The sequence below is a fragment of the Pseudophryne corroboree genome, chromosome 4 (genome assembly GCF_028390025.1).
Source record: "Pseudophryne corroboree isolate aPseCor3 chromosome 4, aPseCor3.hap2, whole genome shotgun sequence".
Lineage (NCBI taxonomy): Eukaryota > Metazoa > Chordata > Amphibia > Anura > Myobatrachidae > Pseudophryne > Pseudophryne corroboree.
Genome location: NC_086447.1, coordinates 290,513,148 through 290,538,316, shown reverse-complemented (window position 1 = coordinate 290,538,316; position 25,169 = coordinate 290,513,148). Strand labels below are relative to the sequence as shown.

At 44.5% G+C, this 25,169-nt stretch overlaps 1 protein-coding gene across 1 annotated transcript in view; it reads left to right on the top strand.

Moving 5' to 3' along the window:
- The window catches only part of WDR49 (WD repeat domain 49), a 459,475-nt gene that overhangs the window by 199,687 nt on the left and 234,619 nt on the right, over positions 1–25,169 (top strand). Inside the window, exons 10-11 of the mRNA XM_063916191.1 lie at positions 14,519–14,634; positions 22,545–22,675. Coding sequence (XP_063772261.1) covers positions 14,519–14,634; positions 22,545–22,675 — 247 coding nt within the window. The remainder of the gene's footprint in view (positions 1–14,518; positions 14,635–22,544; positions 22,676–25,169) is intronic.

Sequence of the window (25,169 nt, the reverse complement as noted above, 5' to 3'; positions counted from 1 at the left end):
ATTTTTACAGCAAACAGAAGTGCCCCTTTATTTTTACAGCACCCCTGTATTTTTACAGCATACAGGACAGGGCCACAGCGTTCCTTTATTTTAAAAGCACCCCAGTATTTTTACAGCATACAGGATATGGCCCCTTTATTTTTACAGCACACAGAACAGTGCCCCTTTATTTTTACTGCACCTCTGTATTTTTACAGCATACAGGACAGGGCCACAGCATTCCTTTATTTTTACAGCACCCAACAGGGCCACAGCATTCCTTTATTTTTACAGCAACCCTATATTTTTACAGCATAGAGGACAGGGCCACAGCGTTCCTTAATTTTTACAGCATACAGGACAGGGCCACAGCGTTCCTTTATTTTTACAGCACCAACAGGGCCACAGCATTCCTTTATTTTTACAGCACCCCTATATTTTTACAGCATACAGGACAGGGCCACAGTGTTCCTTTATTTTTACAGCACCCCTATATTTTTTACAGCATACTGGACAGGGCCACAGCATTCCTTTATTTTTACAGCACACAGGACAGCGCCCGTAACAGCACAGGACATCACCCCTGTACAGCACAGGGCAACAGCACCCCTGTACAGCACACCTAACAGCACAGGACACCCCTGTACAGCACCCCAGGACTGCTCCCCTGTACAGCACAGGACAGCAACATACCTGTACAGCACCCCTAACAGCACAGGATACCCCAGGACCACACCCCTGTACAGCACAGGACAGCAACACCCCTGTACAGCACAGGGCAGCAACACCCCTGTACAGCACCCCAAACAGCACAGGACACCCCAGGACAGCACCCCTGTACAGTACATAGGACAGCACCCCTAATGAGCACATACTGTTCCCACCCAACGCCACCACCCACAGAGAGACAGAGGTCGGTCTCCCTCACTCTCCAAATCCGTAGTGAAATTGGCAGCGACACACGGCTCCTTATATGGAATCCAAAACCAGCAAGAATCCGACAGCGGGATGATGACGTTTTGCCTCGTTCTGGGATCCGAGTCTGGCGGGAAGTCCCAAGCTCATCCCTAGTTATAAGTAGAGATGTGCATCGGAAATTTTTCGGGTTTTGTGTTTTGGATTCGGCCACGTTTTGGCAAAACCTCCCTGAAATTTTTTTGTCGGATTCGGGTGTATTTTTTAAAAAATCCCTCAAAAACAGCTTAAATCATAGAATTTGGGGGTAATTTTGATCCTATAGTATTATTAACCTCAATAACCACAATTTCCACTCATTTCCAGTCTATTCTGAACACCTCACACCTCACAATACTATTTTAGTCCTAAAATTTGCACCGAGGTCGCTGGATGACTAAGCAAAGCGACCCAAGAGGGCGGCACAAACACCTGGCCCATCTAGGAGTGGCACTGCAGTGTCAGACAGGATGGCACTTAAAAAATTTGGCCCCAAACAGCACATGATGCAAAGAAAAGAGAAAAAGAGGTGCACTGTGGTCGCTGGACGGCTAAGCTAAGCGACACAAACACTTCAATATCACAGGAATTATTCATTCTAATCAATGGTATTATTGGTCCAAATCACTGGAAGAAAATGACAAAATCATTGGAATTATTTGTTCTAATCAATGGTATTATTGGTCCAAATCACTGGAAGAAAATGACAAAATCACTGGAATTATTCGTTCTAATCAATGGTATTATTGGTCCAAATCACTGGAAGAAAATGGAATGGATGGATACTTGCAGTGACACAGAGCTGCAAGATACAGCAATGGCCTACTGTACAACTATATACTGTTAGTCACCAAAATGCTGCACTGTAATACTATATATACTGCTCACAAAAATGACGCACAGATATGGAATGGATACTTGCAGTGACACAGAGCTGCAAGATACAGCAATGGCCTACTGTACAACTATATACTGTTAGTCACCAAAATGCTGCACTGTAATACTAGAAGCTATAGAAAAGTATATATATTAATGTATATATCAGTACAGAGCGGTGTATCTGTGACCATGTGTCCTGACAAGCAGTATAGAAGCTATAGAAAAGTATATATAATATTACTGTATATCAGTACAGAGCAGTGTAACTGTCTCATGTGTCCTGACAAGCAGTATAGAAGCTATAGAAAATAAGGAAAGTATATATATTATTGTACATATCAGTACAGACAGAGCGGTGTAACTGTGACCCATGTGTCCTGACAAGCAGTATAGAAGCTATAGAAAAGCATATATATTGTATATATCAGTACAGAGCGGTGTAACTGTGACCCATGTGTCCTGACAAGCAGTATAGAAGCTATAGAAAAGTATATATATTATTGTATATATCAGTACAGAGCGGTGTAACTGTGACACATGTGTCCTGACAAGCAGTATAGAAGCTATAGAAAATAAGAAAAGTATATATATTATTGTATATATCAGTACAGACAGAGCAGTGTAACTGTGACCCATGTGTCCTGACAAGCAGTATAGAAGCTATAGAAAATAAGGAAAGTATATATATTATTGTATATATCAGTACAGAGCGGTGTAACTGTGACCATGTGTCCTGACAAGCAGTATAGAAGCTATAGAAAATAAGAAAAGTATATATATTATTGTATATATCAGTACAGAGCGGTGTAACTGTGACACATGTGTCCTGACAAGCAGTATAGAAGCTATAGAAAATAAGGAAAGTATATATATTATTGTATATATCAGTACAGAGCGGTGTAACTGTGACATATGTGTCCTGACAAGCAGTATAGAAGCTATAGAAAAGTATATATATTACTGTATATATCAGTACAGACAGAGCGGTGTAACTGTGACCATGTGTCCTGACAAGCAGTATAGAAGCTATAGAAAAGTATATATATTATTGTATATATCAGTACAGAGCAGTGTAACTGTGACACATGTGTCCTGACAAGCAGTATAGAGGCTATAGAAAATAAGAAAAGTATATATATTATTGTATATATCAGTACAGAGCGGTGTAACTGTGACACATGTGTCCTGACAAGCAGTATAGAAGCTATAGAAAATAAGGAAAGTATATATATTATTGTATATATCAGTACAGAGCGGTGTAACTGTGACACATGTGTCCTGACAAGCAGTATAGAAGCTATAGAAAATAAGGAAAGTATATATATTATTGTATATATCAGTACAGAGCGGTGTAACTGTGACATATGTGTCCTGACAAGCAGTATAGAAGCTATAGAAAAGTATATATATTGTATATATCAGTACAGAGCGGTGTAACTGTGACCCATGTGTCCTGACAAGCAGTATAGAAGCTATAGAAAAGTATATATATTATTGTATATATATCAGTACAGAGTGGTGTAACTGTGACCATGTGTCCTGACAAGCAGTATAGAAGCTATAGAAAATAAGAAAAGTATATATATTATTGTATATATCAGTACAGAGCGGTGTAACTGTGACCCATGTGTCCTGACAAGCAGTATAGAAGCTATAGAAAATAAGAAAAGTATATATATTATTGTATATATCAGTACAGAGCGGTGTAACTGTGACACATGTGCCCTGACAAGCAGTATAGAAGCTATAGAAAATAAGAAAAGTATATATATTATTGTATATATCAGTACAGAGCGGTGTAACTGTGAGACACGTGTCCTAACAAGCAGTATAGAAGCTATAGAAAATAAGAAAAGTATATATATTATTGTATATATCAGTACAGAGCGGTGTAACTGTGATACATGTGTCCTGACAAGCAGTATAGAAGCTATAAAAAAGTATATATATTACTGTATATCAGTACAGAGCGGTGTAACTGTGACCCATGTGTCCTGACAAGCAGTATAGAAGCTATAGAAAAGTATATATATTATTGTATATATCAGTACAGAGCGGTGTAACTGTGACCCATGTGTGTCCTGACAAGCAGTATAGAAGCTATAGAAAAGTATATACTGCTGGTCCCCAGTCCCCACAATGCAGCACACTGATCAGATATTTGCAGCACACTGAGCACAGATATGGAGCGTTTTCAGGCTGAGAATGTAGATATTTTCAGCACACTGAGCACAGATTATTTGCTGCACACTGAGCACAGATATTTGCAGCACACTGAGCACAGATTACGGAGCTTTTCAGGGAGAGAACGCAGCCACGTCCTCTCCGTTCAATCTCCAAAGCACGAGTGAAAATGGCGGCGAAGCGCGGCTCCTTATATAGAATACGAATCTCGCGAAAATCCGACAGCGGGATGATGATGTTCAGGCGCGTTCTGGTTAACCGAGCAAGGCGGGAAGATCCGAGGCTGCCTCGGAACCGTGTAAAATAGGTGAAGTTCGGGGGGGTTCGGATCCCGAGGAACCGAACCCGCTCATCTCTAGTTATAAGTGGCAATTCTGTCATGTTACTCTTTTGCAATCAGACACACCTGCTTCCTATACTCCATTATGTTTCAAACACAGGACAGAAGAAGAATGTGGTCCTAACCTCAACACATACTGAAATCCTGAGCTTGTTCTATGAAGCACGTTGATGACATTAAGAGAACAAGACAAGCTGATTATGTGGCAGCCAGATACAGGAAAACTAAAAAGAATTTTTTTTTTAAATTGTTGAGTGTCAAAATGTCTTGAAAAGTATGCAGGACAAATAAGAGCTAAATAAATTTTAATATCCTTGCAAAGAACTTTGGATCAAAAAGGGTTGAGATTTCCTAAAGGCTAAATAAAAGGGGCAGGTTAGATGGACCAACTGGTTCTTATCTGTCGTCAAATTCTATGTTTCTAGATATTTTCTGTATTAAACCACTGGGTTCACAAAATAGGAAAGGATCCAGAACCAAGGACCTGTGGGCATGGAGTCTCCAACTATTTCAATAGATACAGTAATTATCTTGAATGTGGAAATAAGATGGAAATCCCACCAAATGTGGAATATTTAATAATTTATCACAGCTTTTGAAATGACAAATTGTCCAACCCAGCAGAAATAGCTACTAATTACTACACTTCTGCAAAGAAAACCATGGAATTTAATAATAATATGCATATTTAGTTGTGTTGGACTATCTTATCTGAGATTCTTAAACTTCTGTTTTTCATGACATAAAGTGCAGCAGTGTTATAACACAGGGCCTTATTCATTATGGACGATCGCATTGAGCAGGTTTTAGGGCCATTACTCATGCGCAGGTCCCAATCTGCGCGTATGCAGGCCGGCCAATGTGATTGCATCAGACAGAGGCGTTCGCGGGGCGGTTGTGATTGACAGGCAGAGGCGTTTGCGGGGCGGTAGTTGGCGGCGATGTTGCAGGGGCATGGCAGTAAAAAGAGTGGCAGCCGCTGCGACGCAGAAAATTACGGCTGCCTGACTGCCTTCTAGGCTGCAAAGCCAGGGGGGCTTCCCTTAATGATGCAATCGCAATTGAATTGCGATCGCATCGCTGGCCGCCATTAGCATGCTAGGCGTCCTTGCCAGGTGCTAGGCAGCCCCCAGCATGCAAGTTATAGCAGTTGCAGTTGTGCGATTTTAGCAAAACTGCAACTGAAGCTGAATAAATCCCACAAAGCGCATTTGCTCTCTTTGTGGTGCTGGAGAAGCTTACTGTATATCGCACACTCAACTTGCGACAACTTGTAGAGACAGCTTAGAACATCATGTAAAACAAGGATTTTGAAATACAGGTTGACTTCACTTACAACTTTTATTAATCTCTTCCCTCCTCCCCCTTTTAAATAGTTTCATTGCTCGATTGAGGCAATCCTCTAAAACAATTTTTTTTTGAGTTCTGACTGGAATTTTTAGCTTCATAAATAGACCCCCTTAGAGAAGCACCTTCTGCCTAGAAGCCTGCTGCAGAGGGGTGCACAATTGCACATACTAAGATAAGGACAAACATTCCATTTATTTAATGTATATTATGTCTGGTAATGCATATCCATTAATATATATTATTGTCAAATCGTTTCTTCAGTTGCTCTTTAAGGGGTCTATATCATTAAACACATATTCAGTGCGATCTGGGCACTATATTAGCGCACAGAATTTAATTGCAGTATACAACTATATCGGTGCCATGTATTATAGAGTACCCATATATTGCTATCAGAGTTTCTGCACATGTGCGGTCTTGCTGACCATGCATGCACGGCGCCCACTGCTGGAGAGGGTTCTGGGGGAACTCTCTTCCAGCTTATTATGCAAATTTTTAGCCCATAGGCTACAGCGAGCTAACGCCATTTTCACATGGCATTAGCTGCAGGGGTCAAACTCCACAACGCAGAGCATTCCGGAGCTTGGTAAATCTGTTAGAATAACTTCTCCCATAGAAAACTATGGGGGTTGCAGCTGCAGGTGGGAATGGAGCGAACACACCAGGTATTGAAGATATCTGCTGCGGTCCCTCTGATACATTCGGGGGATGCTAAATATTTGCAGCTACCCCCCAAAAAACTGGTATTTTCAGAGAATAAGCCGCAAATATTTAATGATAACTGGGCCTCTAAATTGTTAATTCCTGGCTAAACCAATGCAATGCAGCAAACATGAAAAAAAAAATCCCAGTGTGGTTATTGTCACACAAACCACCTCCAGTTACACAGATGTAAATTAGATGAAAGGTTTCCTCAATTAATGTAAATTGCATTTTAACACACACAAAAAAGTTTAAATCCAAGTACATAGATTAAGGTTATGGTTTGTAATGCCATTGCACAGGGATGTTTTGATACTGTTTTTAAAAACCTATGAAATGTTATCAACTATAAACCTAAACATAACCTTCAGACTTAATGGCAGATTTATCAATCCTTCTAAGGATGACAGGTAGAGGAGTTGCCCATAGCAACCAATCACATTCTAGCTATTTATTAAGTACATTCCATAAAATGGTAGCTTGAACCTGACTGGTTGCTATGGGCAACACTTTTACTATTTAGAAGGTTTAATAAATCTTCCTCTTAGTCTTATCCAAAACTCCATCAGGCCTGCAGCTACTACAATGAGACAAGTGGGATTTGCTGGAGACCGTGCACTTAAAGAGTATGTAATAGGAGTCACATTTTTTGGAAACTTCATGTGTCTGTGAAACAAAACGACCAATAAAATCCAACAGCAGGCTTCAGTTTTACCATTCTAAATGTAAATGACATACACAGAACTGGAATCTGTGTTGAGTAAATGGCTCATGAGGATATACATCTTTGAATAATGGGTATACCAATATAATAAAAGGTTTCACAGCACACAAATGGCAGTGTAAATCATATTTTAAGCCACAGGAAAGTGACATTCTCTTCTACCTGAAAAACTAGAAGAAAAAATAATAAAAATAAAAAACATATTACCCCTTCATAGAAGTGTTTGAAAAGTGTTTAATTTTTGTTAAATTTGATAAGAACACCTTTTACATAGTTTATGTTATATTTGAAGACAAAACGTTTGCATCTGCTTCTTATACATACATAATGCCTGTGTGTCGTGTAAACTTCAAAAATGTAACAAAAAAAATTATCTGACAATGCATTTGAAAAATTAGATGTCCTTCAAATTACCAAGTTAACCTTGATTGTCAAAACTATTATTAAAAACTGCTTTCTTTAATTATATGATTTGTTGCGTGTTGAAAATTAAATTCACCTGCACTACCTGCATAAGGATGAAAAAAGTGTAATATTATGATTTTTTTTCCTATTTCCAGTTCACTTTCCAATTAATATTTAATTTTATTTTACTGCCAAAATAAAATCCTTGTTCTAAAACCAATATAAAATGTAATTTTGTGCACAAAATATTTTAACATGTATTCTCCATAGATCTGCCAAAAATCAATGGAAGCATGTCCCTTGGTGGACGACAAAATCTTATTTTTTCATGTTCGTGAAAAAGTCACTCATGCGCGAACTCGAACACAGGAAGGAATTCTCCCAGTTCTCCCAACAACCCCATTGTCAAGTGCAAATTTTTAAGAGCACACACAGTTGTGCAAAAGTAGACATACAGTACAGTACAGTACAGAAGTGAACCTGTGAAGAAGTTGCCCATGGCAACCAATCGGCTGCTCCGTACAATTGTATAGTATGCAAACTATAAATGTTACTTCAATGGCGATTGGTTGCCTTGGGCAACGTCTCCGCTGGCTCACTTCTACACCCTTTTCACTGCTTCATGAATAAACCCCTAAGTATGAACTAATCAGCTACCAACTGCCATGTTACAGGCTGTGCTTGACAAATGACAGGAGCTGGTTGGCAGATTCTTTCAGGTCCATGTACTAAGGGGAAATATAAATAGGTCTGAGAAAATCCCTGTACATATTGCTTCTCCATATGTACTAAAGGTTTTCTTTTTTTTATCTACCAGCAAGTGGTAAGTGCAGGCTAGAACATACCTCCCAACTGTCCTAATTTTGGTGGGACAGTCCAGTTTTTCAGACAGTGTCCAGCTATCCCACTCCAGTGGCAAACGCAGGATTTGCATGGGGGGGGGTTTCCAGAACTGGGTGGAGCCAAGCACAGGGGTGGGGACTGAGGTGACCCATTATATGCTGGGTCCGTAAAACTAGTGTGTCTGTGTGTGTGTGTATATATAAATATATATATACATACACATCTACACATATACCGTATATACACCTATATATATATACATATATATATATATATATACACACATACATATGCACATATACATATACACGTAGCATATTAAACATGCATACATATATATACGCATGTATATATACACGTAGCATATTAAACATGCATACATATATATACGCATGTATATATATATATCATATGTGTGTGTGTTTATATGTATGTATATACATGTGTTTATATGTATGCACAAATTGCACATGGATATATATGTACTATAATTAAAATAAAGTAAAGCACTTACAAGTGCCACCAGAAAGACAGCAGGCTGTAGAGGACGCTAGACAGCCATTATTAATACTCATGCAGCATTTAAAATAATAATAATTATTTTTTTTGTGGAGGGGGGTTTCTGGGTGCTTGGAAACCCCCCCCTGGGTGCGCCACTGCACTCGCGTGCCACAGTGTCTCTCGTTGGGGGGAGATTGGAAGTACCTGGTCACTCTCTGCGCTGCTCTGCGAGCAGCAGTGAATAGATGCTGTTTGCATGTGCTCAGCATCTATTTATGGAAGAGAGACACTGGGTGCATGGCCAGCACCTCCCAGAGCGCTGGGCATGCCCTCACCATAATGAATACTGGGGCATGGCTTAGCATTTCTTGTGAGTCCACGGCCCTCACTTTAATTTCATCTCGGTACAGCATAAAGTTGGGAGGTTTGGGCTAGCACTAAGGGTGAGATCCTTGCTATGCCCGATTTTCACTTGCGATTTCCCTTGAACTCCCGGAGCCCAGACAGCACAGATTTTGACTAACTTTTCTTGAGATATGGACTATGTGTGCATACGATTTTGGCTTATGTGAGATTTTGGCTTATGTGAGATTTCATTGACGTGAGATGAACTAGATAGTACACCGATCTAGCAAGACTGACTTGCCTGCACAGTCTATCTTTTCTTGCGATGCCGACCTGGCGGGACCGCGCATCGGGATCGAATCAGGATCGCAAGGTGACTTTCACCTTGCGATCTGCACTAACTTTTCTTACGATTTTGACTATATAGTCAAAATCGAAAGAAAATATCTCACAGTGTGTACACACCCTAAGTGTCCCAGGTGTTACTAACTAGAGGCCTCTCACCATCAACAGTCTACTACAATGTTGGCTTCCTCACCTCTAGCTGCTATTATCTGCTTCTCATCACGTGAAGATGCATAAACCACAGATCCAGCACTCCTTTAATAGCCTTTAAAAGTACTTGCCAGGGTGCACTCCCATGGGCTAACCAGCCCCACATACCAACATATACAGCAAGGAGGCACTCCTGGACTCCATTCAAGTGGAAAAAGGTGCTTTTATTTGCAATGTTTTGGGGTACTCGCCCCCCGTCATCAGAACACACCCCGAAACGTTGCAAATAAAAGCACCTTTTTCCACTTGAATGGAGTCCAGGAGTGCCACCTTGCTGTATATATATATATATATATATATATATATATCTCTATCTATATATATATATATATATATATATATATATATCTCTCTATATATATATATATATATATATATATATATATATCCTGCGCAGGATGGGAGATAGTGCAGTCAATGCGTCTCTGCTGTCACCGCTGAGGGTACGACAAACCGTTCACTGTCCTCGTCAGGCAGTTTTTAGTAAAGATCGCGGTAGCTGCCTCCTGCTTCACAGTGATAACAGGAGAAGCAGAAGTGGCTTTTGTCTTCTCTGTAAGTGGAGTGTTACATGGGCCCCTTTGTCTCTTTCCACTTTATCTCTCTCCAAGCTTTGATAAATTCTCCCTTTTAATGTCATAACCTCTATTTCTTAGTTAATTTATTTATATCCAGTATTAATCCTTTTTGTAATCTCTTTATTTTATTGAATTGTAAGTGCAATGAAACATAAACAAAAATAAAAAATAAAATAAAAAATACAACATAAGAAAGTAATGGAATGGGAATGATGTGTCGCTGCCAGCAAATATTAAATGTGCTGGTTGTGTCCCTGTAAGACTCCTTACCAGCACCATGGGATTCTCCACTGCTCACTGCCACTCCTTCCCATCCACCCTCACCCATATGTTGAGCCAACTCACTGAACCTCGAAGTGTCCATCGGATACACCTCCTCTACTCCAGACCCAATTTTGTACACAGGGTGGCAGCTTCCTGCAGATCGGACTTGCGGCCTTCTCTGGCCCACCACAGGCTCTTCCCAACAGAGCTCAATGGAGGTTCCACTGTCCATCCTGCTGGGGGATACTCCACTGATGCCAGTCCAGCAAATTGCAGAGGTGGTGATGTACAGCACACAAATGTGCAGCCCTGCTCAGCCAAATCTCACCACCTGAGTCTGTGTGCTGCCCATTTCCTCCAAACTGTGGTGAACTCTCTACTCCTCTCCTGCAGGCATCCTCACCCTGTCAGCTTGGTCATTGGATACTGCAGCTTCAACTGGTTCCTGAGCCCAGAGTTGTTCTCGTCAGATCCCCACTTCCAGCAGCAGATTGACTGACTAGATATTTACTTTCCTGACACCTGTGTTGTCAAGATTTCTCAGAGGTATCCTAGTCTTACTAACCGTGGGCTGAATCTCTACTTGCCTTGTACTCTCCCCTCAGCTGCTGTTTTTTGCTGTGGACTCTCTAAACTACTTTCACTGGACACCCTCCACCCCCCATTTTTCACAGCTTCTGGCTCCCTTGCCTGGCTGTCACAGTGACTCTCTGTTGTGCACAGTTGCATGGAACTCTCTCTACTACCCTGACAGATTTTGACCACCTTTGTAATGCCACAGTATGTCAGCACTAACCTGAAAATCCATGTCTCGTGTCTGGAGCTAAACCCATGGTGTTTACACTATTCTCTATAGCCTTCTTTCCACTTTACTGTTATACCCAGGGGTAAGAAGTCTGGTTCTCATAATCTTGTTGGCTACTTTAAGAATCCCCAGTTCTCTGCATCTCAAAAACCTGGATGTGGAATCAGAGGATATGGTTCCTCTACTAGTCTGATATTGTCGCTTTCCTGTTGTATGAGGAATATAAGGAAAGTGGTAATAGATCCAGAAGGTGTTCTCTTGCTTTAAAACTGAAGTGTTAGCTCTGGAACATAATCAGGATGAAGTTGTTTCTTGCCAGCAAGAATCCGAATAGAAGATAGACCAGCTCCACACAGGCACTATACTGATGGTAGAAAAGTAAGAGGATCGTGATAATAGGGGCATATGAAACATCTTGGAATCGGTGGAACCTGCGCACTTATCAGATTATCTTCTCCCTTCTTCGGCATCCTTGCTCCTTCAGTACTAGATGATATGTCTCTTCTGGACAGAGCCAATCACACCTTCTGCCTTTGGCTGAAAGATACCAACACTCCAAGGGATATCATTCCATGTCTATATTATTATTCTATGAAGGATCAAATCTACACAAAAGTCTGTGTGTCCAAACTCTTGCAGAGATTCCTTGGGTTGGTGGTCCAGGACCAAATCAAATTTTTTATGGTTAAATTGATAGATAAAAACATTGCTAGTGGCTGCCAATCATAAAACTTGTGTACAATCAGAAGCACAACTGTACACCACCACATAACTGAACCTGAGGATGACAGGTAGGCACAATCTACTTAATTTAATATTAATTCAATATTTTGTTTCCAAATTGATTTAAAAAAAAAACCTTTTTCCTAAGGGTGCCGTGAAAAAAATGCTGAAACGCTAGGGCGCCATGATTCAAGAAAGTTTGGGAATGACTGAACTAGGTGCACATAATTGGAGGAAGCATCATATTTTTATCTTTCTGGATACCCATGTTACAAAATGCTGAAACATAAACAGCAGCATAGAGAAGACTAATATGCATAATGTGTTACATAGAAACATAGAAACATTGAATTTGACGGCAGATAAGAACCACTTGGCCCATCTAGTCTGCCCATTTCTTTTATGCTTTAGGTAATCGCAACCCTTTTTGAACCTTAATTCTTTGCAAGGATATTCATATGCTTATCCCAAGCATGTTTAAATTGCTCTACAGTCTTAGGGGTATATGCAATTGCGGTCGAATTCCCGAAAATGTCGAAAAACGGGACATTTTCGCCAAAAAAAAAAATTTCGACAATGCAATACAGTACTTTTCGCCAAAAAAACGGCCATTCCAAATTCGACTTTTTGAAATTCGCCATTTGTCAAATTCGACATTTCTGCAATGGTACAAATGCGGCAATTCGACAAAAGTATATTCAATTGAAGATTGTAAATTCGACAACAGTGCTTTTAGACAGTAAATTCGTCATTTTCAATCCGCCACACTTTGCTGGCGGAATCTAATAAAAATTTTAAAAAACATGTTTTATTTTGTGTTTTTTTTATTGGTAATAGCATATCTATTTATATTAGAAGGGATTAGGTACTGGTTTGTCTATTTAGGAGGCACAAGTATTATTTATATATTTGTAAAAATATATATATATTTTTTTTTATGGAATGGGGTAAAATTCAGAAAAAAAAATGCGTGGGGTCCCCCCTCCTAAGCATAACCAGCCTCGGGCTCTTTGAGCATTTTACTCAAGGCTATCGGCCCCCCATCCGCAGCCCTTGGATGGGGGGACAGCCTCGGGCTTCACCCCTGGCCCTTGGGTGGCTGGGGGGGGACCCCTTGATTGAAGGTGTCCCCACTTCTCCAGGGTACCCCGGCCAGGGGTGACTAGTTAGTGATTTAATGCCACGGCCGCAGGGCGCTGTGTAAAAGTGACCCCCGGCTGTGGCATTATCTGTCCAGCTAGTGGAGCCCGGTGCTGGTACAAAAAATACGGGGGACCCCTACTCTTTTTGTCCCCCGTATTTTTTGCACCAGGACCAGGCGCAGAGCCCGGTGCTGGTTGTTAAAATATGGGGGATCCCCTGTCATTTTTCCCCCCGTATTTTGGCAACCAGGACCGGCTCAGGTTACAGGCTGGTTATGCTTAGGAGGGGGGACCCCACGCAATTTTTTTTCGGGTTTTTTACCGTTTTTTGACCATTTTTAAAAATCGGATCAAAATCCGTCAAATCGGCCGTTTTTTCGACAGCGGGACTGTCGAATTCGTTTTTTATTGAATATGTCGAATTCCGGCACCCACCTGCCGGAATTCGACGGTCGAATTGTGTCGAATTAAAAAACGGGCGAAAAAATTGCCGCAATTCACCCGCAATTGCATATACCCCTTAGCCTCTACCACCTCTGATGGGAGGATATTCCACTTATCCACTACCCTTTCTGTGAAATAATTTTTATACTGTATGTAGAATGCAGAGCTGTTGTATATTCTTTTTTCTTAAAGGACTACTGTGAATGCTTACTGAACGCTAAATAGCTGACTATGGCCCTCATTCCGAGTTGTTCGCTCGGTATTTTTCATCGCATCGCAGTGAAAATCCGCTTAGTACGCATGCGCAATGTTCGCACTGCGACTGCGCCAAGTAACTTTACTATGAAGAAAGTATTTTTACTCACGGCTTTTTCATCGCTCCGGCGATCGTAATGTGATTGACAGGAAATGGGTGTTACTGGGCGGAAACACGGCGTTTCAGGGGCGTGTGGCTGAAAACGCTACCGTTTCCGGAAAAAACGCAGGAGTGGCCGGGGAAACGGTGGGAGTGCCTGGGCGAACGCTGGGTGTGTTTGTGACGTCAACCAGGAACGACAAGCACTGAAATGATCGCACAGGCAGAGTAAGTCTGGAGCTACTCTGAAACTGCTAAGTAGTTAGTAATCGCAATATTGCGAATACATCGGTCGCAATTTTAAGAAGCTAAGATTCACTCCCAGTAGGCGGCGGCTTAGCGTGTGTAACTCTGCTAAATTCGCCTTGCGACCGATCAACTCGGAATGAGGGCCCATGTTCATGTGTACATGTCAGGCTGTAACAGACAGATGTTTGTTGTTTAAGATATGGGATTTCAATGGACATTGTCACCATAAATTAAATGCTGGAAAAGACAAAGCGGCTGAAATCTCTCAGATACTTGTGCTGAAGAGAGCTATACTGGTGGTCGGATGGGAAAGGTGTGTATTTTGTACTATCTCTGACAATAAGCTTTGTAATGGCTTAAAATTGATAATTTAAGTACATTGGCTGTTAAGTGCTGTTTAATAAATGTCCCATGTCATAGATAAGGAACACACCAAGGGGTAAATTTACTAGGATGGGAGTTCTATTTAAGATGGGATGTTGCCCATAGCAACCAATCAGATTCTACTGGAAGATAATACCTGGATTCTGATTGGTTGCTATCTTAAATAGAACTTATATCTTAGTAAATTTACCCCTCATAATGAGTAATTTATTTGCTACATTGTTTATAGCACATACACAAAAATATTTCAGGTATGTATGTAGTCACTGTCCAACTGAAAGTTTAGTTTTGGGTATCTGTGACATAAGTATGGAGACAAAGGAGCCCATTTATCAATAAATATTTGCAGCTTATTCCCTGAAAACACCCATGTTTCAGGGGTTAACCGCAAATATTTAGTATCCCCCAAATCTATCACTAAGGGAATGCAGCAGATAAAGGGCCGGCTCCAGGCCTACTAGCACCCTGAGCGAGAAAATCTAAAAGCCCCCCCCCCCCCCTCCCCCAAACCCTATGCGCGCTCACTCCAGGAAAAGTGGGTGTGGCCTCCTGGAAAAGTGGGCGTGGCCTCATATTATCACACTATAAATATATTTTCACACCCCCTCTACGCACACAATTAGCAGCCTTACACATAACAGCCACAGTAGTGTTCCTGACACACAATGTCTCCAGTATAGTGGCAGATACACATAATGTGCAGTGCCAGATAGACGTAATATGCCCCCCAGCAGTGCCAGCTACACATGACATGCCACGCAGCAGTGCCAGCTACACATGACATGCCCCGCAGCCATGCCAGCTACACATGACATGCCCCCCAGCAGTGCCAGCTACACATGACATGCCCCGCTGCCATGCCAGCTACACATGACATGCCCCGCAGCAGTGCCAACTACACATGACATGCCCCGCAGCAGTGCCAGCTACACATGACATGCCCCGCAGCAGTGCCAGCTACACACAATATGCCCCCCAGCAGTGCCAGCTACACATGATAGTGCTCACTTTTTAGGGCTGGGTGCTGATCACAGGGAGGGCACATTTTTAAGTTAGGAGGGCGAAATTCTGTACATACTGTAATGCTTGGTGCTCACATACCCAAATGCTAGAGCATGGACAGTGCGCGCCGAAGGCGCGCAGCAAAAATTTAGGGCAGTTGCTTCGTGGGGAAGGTGCGTGGCCACATAATAGTGGCAATTCGTATTACACCACACAGTAGTGCAGCTAATATACATTGCACCAGGTAGAACCTCCTACACACTTTGCGCCAGGCAGAGTACATTAGACACTTTGCATCAGGCAGAGCACGTGAGACACATTGCGCCAGGCAGAGCACGTGAGACACATTGCGCCAGGCAGAGCACGTGAGACACATTGCGCCAGGCAGAGCACTGAGACACATTGCGCCAGGCAGAGCACTGAGACACATTGCGCCAGGCAGAGCACTGAGACACATTGCGCCAGGCAGAGCACTGAGACACATTGCGCCAGGTAGAGCACTGAGGCACATTGCCTAGCCACCGATGCCTACTGGTAACACTACATGATATGCTCCCCAGCCGTGCCAGCTACACGTGACATGCCCCCCAGCCGTGCCAGCTACACGTGACATGCCCCCCAGCAGTGCCAGCAACACGTGACATGCCCCCCAGCAGTGCCAGATACACGTGACATGCCCTCCAGCAGTGCCAGATACACGTGACATGCCCCCCCAGCAGTGCCAGATACATAAATGCCCCTACAGTGCCAAATAAATGCCCCCACAGTGCAAGATAAATAAATGCCCCCACTGTGCCGATATGCCCCCCAGCAGTGCCAGATACATAAATGCCCCTACAGTGCCAAATAAATGCCCCCATAGTGCAAGATAAATAAATGCCCCCACTGTGCCGATATGCCCCCCAGCAGTGCCAGATACATAAATGCCCCCACAGTGCCAAATACATAAATGCCCCCACAGTGCCAGATACATAAATGCCCCCACAGTGCCAGATACATAAATGCCCCCACAGTGCCAGATAAATATATGCCCCCACAGTGCCAGATAAATATATGCCCCCACAGTGCAGATATGCCCCCACAGTGCCAGATACATAAATGCTCCCAGTGCCAGATAAATAAATGCCCCCACAGTGCCAGATAAATATATGCCCCCACAGTGCCAGATAAATATATGCCCCCACAGTGCAGATATGCCCCCATAGTGCCAGATACATAAATGCCCCCAGTGCCAGATACATAAATGCCCCAACAGTGCCAGATACATAAATGCCCCCACAGTGCAGATATGACCCCACAGTGACAGATATGCCCCCACACAGTGCCAGTGCCCCCACAGTGCAGATATGACCCCACAGTGACAGATATGACCCCAGTGACAGATATGCCCCCACACAGTGCCAGTGCCCCCACAGTGCAGATATGACCCCCACAGTGACAGATATGACCCCAGTGACAGATATGCCCCCACACAGTGCCAGTGCCCCCACAGTGCAGATATGACCCCACACAGTGCCAGTTCCCCCACAGTGCCAGTGCCCCCACAGTGCAGATATGACCCCACAGTGACAGATATGCACCCACACAGTGCCAGTGCCCCCACAGTGCAGATATGACCCCACAGTGACAGATATGCCCCCACACAGTGCCAGTGCCCCCACAGTGCAGATATGACCCCACCGTGACAGATATGCCCCCACACAGTGCCAGTGCCCCCACAGTGCAGATATGACCCCACAGTGACAGATATGACCCCACAGTGACAGATATGCCCCCACAGAGTGCCAGTGCCCCCACAGTGCAGATATGACCCCACACAGTGCCAGTGCCCCCACAGTACAGATATGACCCCACAGTGACAGATATGCACCCACACAGTGCCAGTGCCCCCACAGTGCAGATATGACCCCACAGTGACAGATATGCACCCACACAGTGCCAGTGCCCCCACAGTGCAGATGACCCCACAGTGCAGATATGACCCCACAGTGACAGATATGCACCCACACAGTGCAGATATGACCCCACAGTGACAGATATGCACCAACACAGTGCCAGTACCCCCACAGTGCAGATATGACCCCACAGTGACAGATATGCACCTACACAGTGCCAGTGCCCCCACAGTGCAGATATGACCTCACAGTGACAGATATGATCCCAAACAGTGCCAGTGCCCCCACAGTACAGATGACCCCACAGTGCCAGATATGCCCCCACACAGTACCAGTGCCCCCACAGTGCAGATATGACCCCACACAGTGCCAGTGCCCCCACAGTGCAGATGACCCCACAGTGCAGATATGACCCCACAGTGACAGATATGCACCCACACAGTGCCAGTGCCCCCACAGTGCAGATATGACCCCACAGTGACAGATATGCACCCACACAGTGCCAGTGCCCCCACAGTGCAGATGACCCCACAGTGCAGATATGACACCACAGTGACAGATATGCACCCACACAGTGCCAGTGCCCCCACAGTGCAGTTATGACCCCACAGGGACAGATATGCACCCACACAGTGCCAGTGCCCCCACAGTGCAGATATGACCCCACAGTGACAGATATGCACCTACACAGTGCCAGTGCCCCCACACAGTGCCAGTGCCCCCACAGTGCAGATATGACCTCACAGTGACAGATATGACCCCACACAGTGCCAGTACCCCCACAGTACAGATGACCCCACAGTGCAGATATGACCCCACAGTGACAGATATGCACCCACACAGTGCCAGTGCCCCCACAGTGCAGATATGACCCCACAGTGACAGATATGCACCCACACAGTGCCAGTGCCCCCACAGTGCAGATATGACCCCACAGTGACAGATATGCCCCCACACAGTGCCAGTGCCCCCACATTGACAGATATGCCCACACAGTGCCAGTGCCCCCACATTGACAGATATGCCCCCACAGTGCAGATGACCCCACAGTGCCAGATATGTCCCCACAGTGCAGATATGACCCCACAGTGACAGATAGGCCCCCACACAGTGACAGATAGGCCCCCACAGAGTGACAGTGCCCCCACAGTGCAGATGATCCCACAGTGACAGATATGCCCCCACACAGTGCCCGATGATCCCCACAATACCTGCGGCGGCGCTGGGAGGGGAAGTGCTGCCGTCTGAGGGCACCGACTGTCTGTCAGTGTTCCCGGCCGCTTGAGCACTCTACATGCGCGCTGCGCGGTGCCGGCGTCTGACGTCAGACGCCGGCGCAGCGCACACACAGTCAAAGGCCGGGGACAGCGGGGAGAGCTGCAGCGTACAGGGCCGGCTCCAGGTATGACTATGGCGGCGCCAGCGCGTGGCGCCCATTAAGGGTGGCGCCCCGCGCGGCCGCTCTAGTCGAACATGCCTGGAGCCGGCCCTGAGCAGATATCTCTGATACCTGCTGCAATCAATCCATTCCTGCTGGAAGCCGTAACCCCTCTAGGTTCCTATGGGTGATGCGATGCTGCCATATACTGTATACTATTTCCGTAATGCAATGCATTCCAGAGATTGTTCCTCGCAGCTACCGTAGTCTATGGTCTACACATTGCATATGTAGCCCCAGTAATGGCCGCTGCGCATGTGCGGTCAGCTGCTCTAGAGTCTAGTCCACAGGTGATGGCAATCATAAATTAAGAGGGAAGTCCAGGAACAGAGCATGTTGTCCCTACTGGAATGAGTCATGCTGGTAGGTATGCAATATATCTGTAGTGCACCGGTGAGTGTGTTCACTCGATATGTCTGTGAATGCCGTAATTCACAGATATATCGGGTCAGCCTGCAGCACAGCCGATACAGACATATCGGCATGTCAGACTGTGTGTACGTGCAACCCGCTGACTGCCCATAGACTGACTGCAGGGACTGACATCAAAGCTCAGTGGGAAAATTCCAAGTTGGGACTTCAGGACAGACACATCGACCAGCTAATTGGTAAGCGTGTATGCTATGTCTCTCTATTACATACCACGATAGGTTGTTAAGTACTGCCATTGTGTTTTGAGTGCTCCTGGTGATGCAATACATTTCTCATTACAACATTTGTATTGAGATTGTTCTCTTTGGCAGGATTGGGATATTATACCTTCTTAAGGGGGGTACACACGGAGAGATCCCTGCTTAAAATCTAAGCAATCTGACCAGATTGCTTAGATTGTTTATGCCCCCCAGCGATATCGATGTGCCGCCCCGCACATCGCTATCACCAGTGCTAGATTGAGCGCTGTGTGTAGTGAGCATCCCCCCTTGCTCAGGACACATCGCACCCAGTGCTGAGCGGGGGGAGAGATGTGTGCTGAGCGGTCTGTGATAGATCGCTCAGCACACTTCTCTCTAGTGTGTTCCACCCTTTAGTACCTGCATGTTTTCCTCTTTTTTTAAGTGGCCTGTTCGCAGTAATCCCCGTCTGAGCTAGGTGTGAGCTATGAGCATTTGCTGTGTGAACTCACTGCTGCTATTCTCGTTCTGCAATTTTGTCACCTAAACTGTTTTTTTTTCAGCTAGCCCTTTACTTCGGGAAGTGGCCTGGAGCCTTCTGCTGCTATCTCTGACTCTAAGGGCCCGATTCAGAACTAATTGCTCCTCTGCAAATTTGCAGAGGTTTGTGATCGGGTGGTCTTCAGTGTGATCGGGCGGTCTTCGGCGCCGGAATCCCGACAGCCGGCATACCGACACTTATTCTCCCTCGTGGGGGTCCACGACCCCCCTGGAGGGAGAATAAAATAGCGTGCACCGTGCCCACAGCGTTGTGAGCGCAGCGAGCCCACAAGGGGCTCATTTGCGCTCGCCACACTGTCGGTAATCCGGCGGTCGAGCTCCCGGCGCCGGTATGCTGGTCGCCGGGAGCCCGACCGCCGGCATACCATACTACACCCTTTGTGATCATGTAGTCGCTACCCAGAGTGAATACCCGCCCCGTACAAGTTTGAGTACACCTTGCAAAAATGTCTGCGTACTCCGGTCAGCTGCAAATCCATTTGCAACTCACTCACCATATAATGTTTTTTTCCAGCCTGTGCATAGCCCAGGACCTACTCCTACAGTGCAATAGCAACAGGCTGTGAGGGACCGGAGCTGACGTCACCCACCCACCTTGAAAACGCTTGGGAACGCCTGCATTTTTCCTGGCACTCTCAGAAAATGGCCAGTTACCACCCCCAAACGTCCACTCCCTGTCAATCAACTTGGGTAGGCCTAGCGATCAAAAAAGTTGCTGGATTCTTTCGCAGTTTGGCCTCATGCATGCGCGTTATGATCCGTACACATGCGCAGTCGATCTATAATCGTCCGCCTTGTGAATTCGTATAACAGCGACCAGGTCTGAATCAGGCCCTATCTTCACCCAACCTAGGGGGTCATTCCGAGTTGTTCGCTCGCTACCAGATTTTAGCAGCACTGCACACGCTAGGCCGCCGCCCTCTGGGAGTGTATCTTAGCATAGCAGAATTGCGAACTAAAGATTAGCAGAATTGCGAATAGAAAATCCTTAGCAGTTTCTGAGTAGCTCGAGACTTACTCCTACACTGCGATCAGTTCAGCCCGTTTCGTTCCTGGTTTGACGTCACAAACATGCCCTGCGTTCGGCCAGCCACTCCCCCATTTCTCCAGACACTCCTGCGTTTTATCCTGGCACGCCTGCGTTTTTCCGCACACTCCCTGAAAACGGTCAGTTTCCGCCCAGAAACACCCACTTCCTGTCAATCACACTCCGATCACTTCAACGATGAAAATTCTTCGTTCGGACGTGAGTAAATCTACTAAGTTTTGTGCTAAAATACTTAGCGCATGCACACTGCGTACCATGCAAATGCGCATTTTTGCCTTAATCGCTCCTTTGCGAAAATCGGCAACGAGCGATCAACTCGGAATGACTTTGGGCCAAATTAATCAACATACCTCTATGCTAAGTCATACAGTATAACATGGAATTTGCATACAAGCCAAACATATCAGTTGGAACCATACTGTATGCCTTTTACCTGTGTGGGAGGATTTTCAACTTTTTTCTAACACAGGTGTAACATTATGGGACACTTGGGGGGAATTCAATTGTTTTAACTGAACGGGCAATTCAAATTAGTACTGGGTTTAGGCACGCAAAGAGGCTAAAGCCCTCTAAAGTACTATTTGGGGCACACAAACTCTAGTGGGGCACCCAAAGTGCCACCTCAGGAAGCTGTGTGCTGAAATGTGTACCCCTGCACCTATTCGCACCTGAACAGAGCAATAATTGAATTGCTCTGTTGGGCGCCATCTAGTGGTAGCCGTGGGGTAGGATAATTAAATCTGCCCCTTTGCAGGTAATCACTGTAAGACTCTAAATACTATGGCCCTCAATCATATTGCATCGCAGTTTGTAGATAATCGCAAACAAGCGATTTTCTGCAAGCTGTGAATGCGCTGCGGCAGGAAAGCCCATGCGTTGGCATTCACAGTGCGATCGCATCCCTGAACACGCGATCACACTATGATTGACAGCGGCGGCTGTCGGGGGGCGGCGTTGCAGGTGAGTGGTCTGGCCAACACAGGCATGGCCGGATTGTGATGTCACGCAGCCGCTCAAATGAAGAAAATGGCAGCAGACTACCTGCATACGGAGCCTAGCTGCATATGCAGGAGGTCATCATTCATTTTGGACTCGGCAATGCGGCCCCCAGCATACTTTTTAGCAGAATCTGCAACTCTTACTGAATAGGGTTCTATAGTTGGAAAATCTATATTCAATATAATGCAATTAGAATTCATGAAAGGTTGCACTCTTTTCAACCTCACTATGTTACATTATTTTCAGTACATATATCACTCACTCACTTTTTTTTTTTTTTTTAAGGATAATTACAGTTTTCCGCCGGAACTCTTTAACTCAATATCTTGTTCAGCCTTCAGAATGGAAAGGCGGAGTTCAGCACCATGATGATATCTTATGTGCAGCATTTTTACCCCCCCAAAGCCTGGTCACAGGTAAAAATTAAATCTTATTGATTAGTTTGTGTTTTATAGACTGAAGGGTCATATTTTTGTTACCCTAATACCGGCTACATATGACTTGCCCCTCAATGTTTACAGGTAACACTTTACAGTAGTGTAATACTGGGTGCACACTTAGACGATATCGGCACGGTGTAATGGTGATCGTCTAATGTGATCGTCTACTCGTGATTGCACGCTCCCGCGTGTCACATGCAACATCTTCTTGTCAGCTGTGCTGCACGGCCAACAAGAAGATCTGGTGTGCAACCTGGTGCAATGTAATGAAGGATGGAATGTTCCATCGTTCATTACATTACTTGGTGTGTACCAGCAATCTGGCACGGTGCGGGGTGAAGTGAAATGGCCCTAACCATCAGCCTGATTGCAGGTCATCCTGCTGTGTACCCAACCTAGGGTTAGTACCCAACCTAGGGTTAAGTTCGTATAGTGACAAAAATTTACATTTCACACAGTAGCTAATGGGGCGCTGTTTCATCAAATGAAAACACTATTCAACCTCCATAGGAACCGTTTATGGGCAAAGAGTGCTATAACTATGTGCCACGTCTTACATCACATTTAAAAGTTACTACTGTAGAAATAAATAGCTGTTATTTTCTTGAAACCTTTATAGTCTCCACAGATAATGTTGATAGTGTGACTAATACTTTTAAATGTTCATTGTGCCAGATATGATTGAAAGAACTGATCAACCATTGTATATTACTGTATATAAGATATATAGCATGATAAAATTGTACATTTTTAGATGAACTGCACTGTCAAATCAAGCGTGTGTTCACTTGGTACACTGATCTCACCTTTATCTGTATCGCACTATCTGTATGTGCACTATACGTATAGTAGGAGTGATTAGTACAGCATGACAATGTGTATCAGTAGGAGGATACATAACAAATGTAAGGCATCTGTATTGCAGTCTAAACATGATGTTTTCCAACACTGATAGACCATAGTTGCCTACCCTCCCTCATTCTGCAGGAGACTCCCTGAAAAAGCAGCAATCTCCCTGACTCCCTGAATAGTCCATTAATCTCCCTGATTGCACCTTATGCCCATTATGCATCTGTTACATTCTTGGAGAAAAAAGAAATCAGAGATACATACATTCATCCAGGATCATCAGTGACATTGCATTGGTTATAAACACCTGGCCCATCTAGGAGTGGCACTGCAGTGGCAGACAGGAGGGCAGATATAAAAAGGGGCCCCAAACAACACATGATGCAAAGAAGAAAAAGAAGTGCACAGAGGTTGCTGTATGACTAAGCCAAGCGACACAAACAATTCCCACTGGAATTATACAGCAATATCACTGGAATTATATAGCAGTACCTCTGGACATATATACGGAAGTATCAGACAGGATGGCACTTTAAAAAAATAGTCCCCAAACAGCACATGATGCAAAGAAGAAAAAGAGGTGCAAGATGTAATTGTCATTGGGCCCTGCCATCCACCCTTATGTTGTATAAACAGGACATGCACACTTTAACAAACCAATCATTTCAGCGACAGGATCTGCCACACGACTGTGGCTGAAATGACTGGTTTGTTTGGGCCCCCACCAAAAAAGAAGCAATCAGTCTCTCCTTGCACAAACTGGCTTTACAGAGGCAAGATGTCAACCTCATCCTCCGATTCCTCACCCCTTTCACTGTGTAAATCCCCCTCCTCACAGAGTATTAATTCGTCCCCACTGGAATCCACCATCACAGGTCTCTGTGTACTGTACTTTCCGGAGACAATTGCTGGTCAAGGTCTTCCCAGAGGACTTTATAATTCATTTTGATGAACATCATCTTCTCCACATTTTGTGGAAGTAACCTCCTACGCCGATCGCTGACAAGGTTACCGGCTGCACTAAACACTCTGTCGGAGTACACACTGGAGGGGGGGCAACTTAGGTAAAATAAAGCCAGTTTGTGCAAGGGCATCCAATTTGCCTCTTTTTCCTGTCAGTATACATACGTACTGTCTGACATGCCTACTTGGATGCTGTCACTCATATAATCCTCCACCATTCTTTTAATGGTGACAGAATCATATGCAGTGACAGCAGACATGTCAGTAATCGTTGGCAGGTCCTTCAGTCCAGACCAGATGTCAGCTTTCACTCCTGACTGCCCTGCATCACCGCCAGCGGGTGGGCTAGGAAATCTTATCCTATTCCTTGCAGCCCCAGTGGTGAAAGAAATTGAAGGTGGAGCTGATGACGGGTCACGTTCCACTTGAGTTGACAATTTACTAACCAGCAGGTCTTTGCACCTCTGCACACTTGTGTCTGCCGGAAAGAGAGATACAACGTAGGCTTTAAACCTAGGATCGAGCACGGTGGCCAAAATGTAGTGCTCTGATTTCAACAGATTGAACACCCTTGAATCCTGGCAAAGCGAATGAAGGGCTCAATCCACAAATCCCACATACGTAGCAGAATCGCTCCGTATTAGCTCCTCCTTTCATT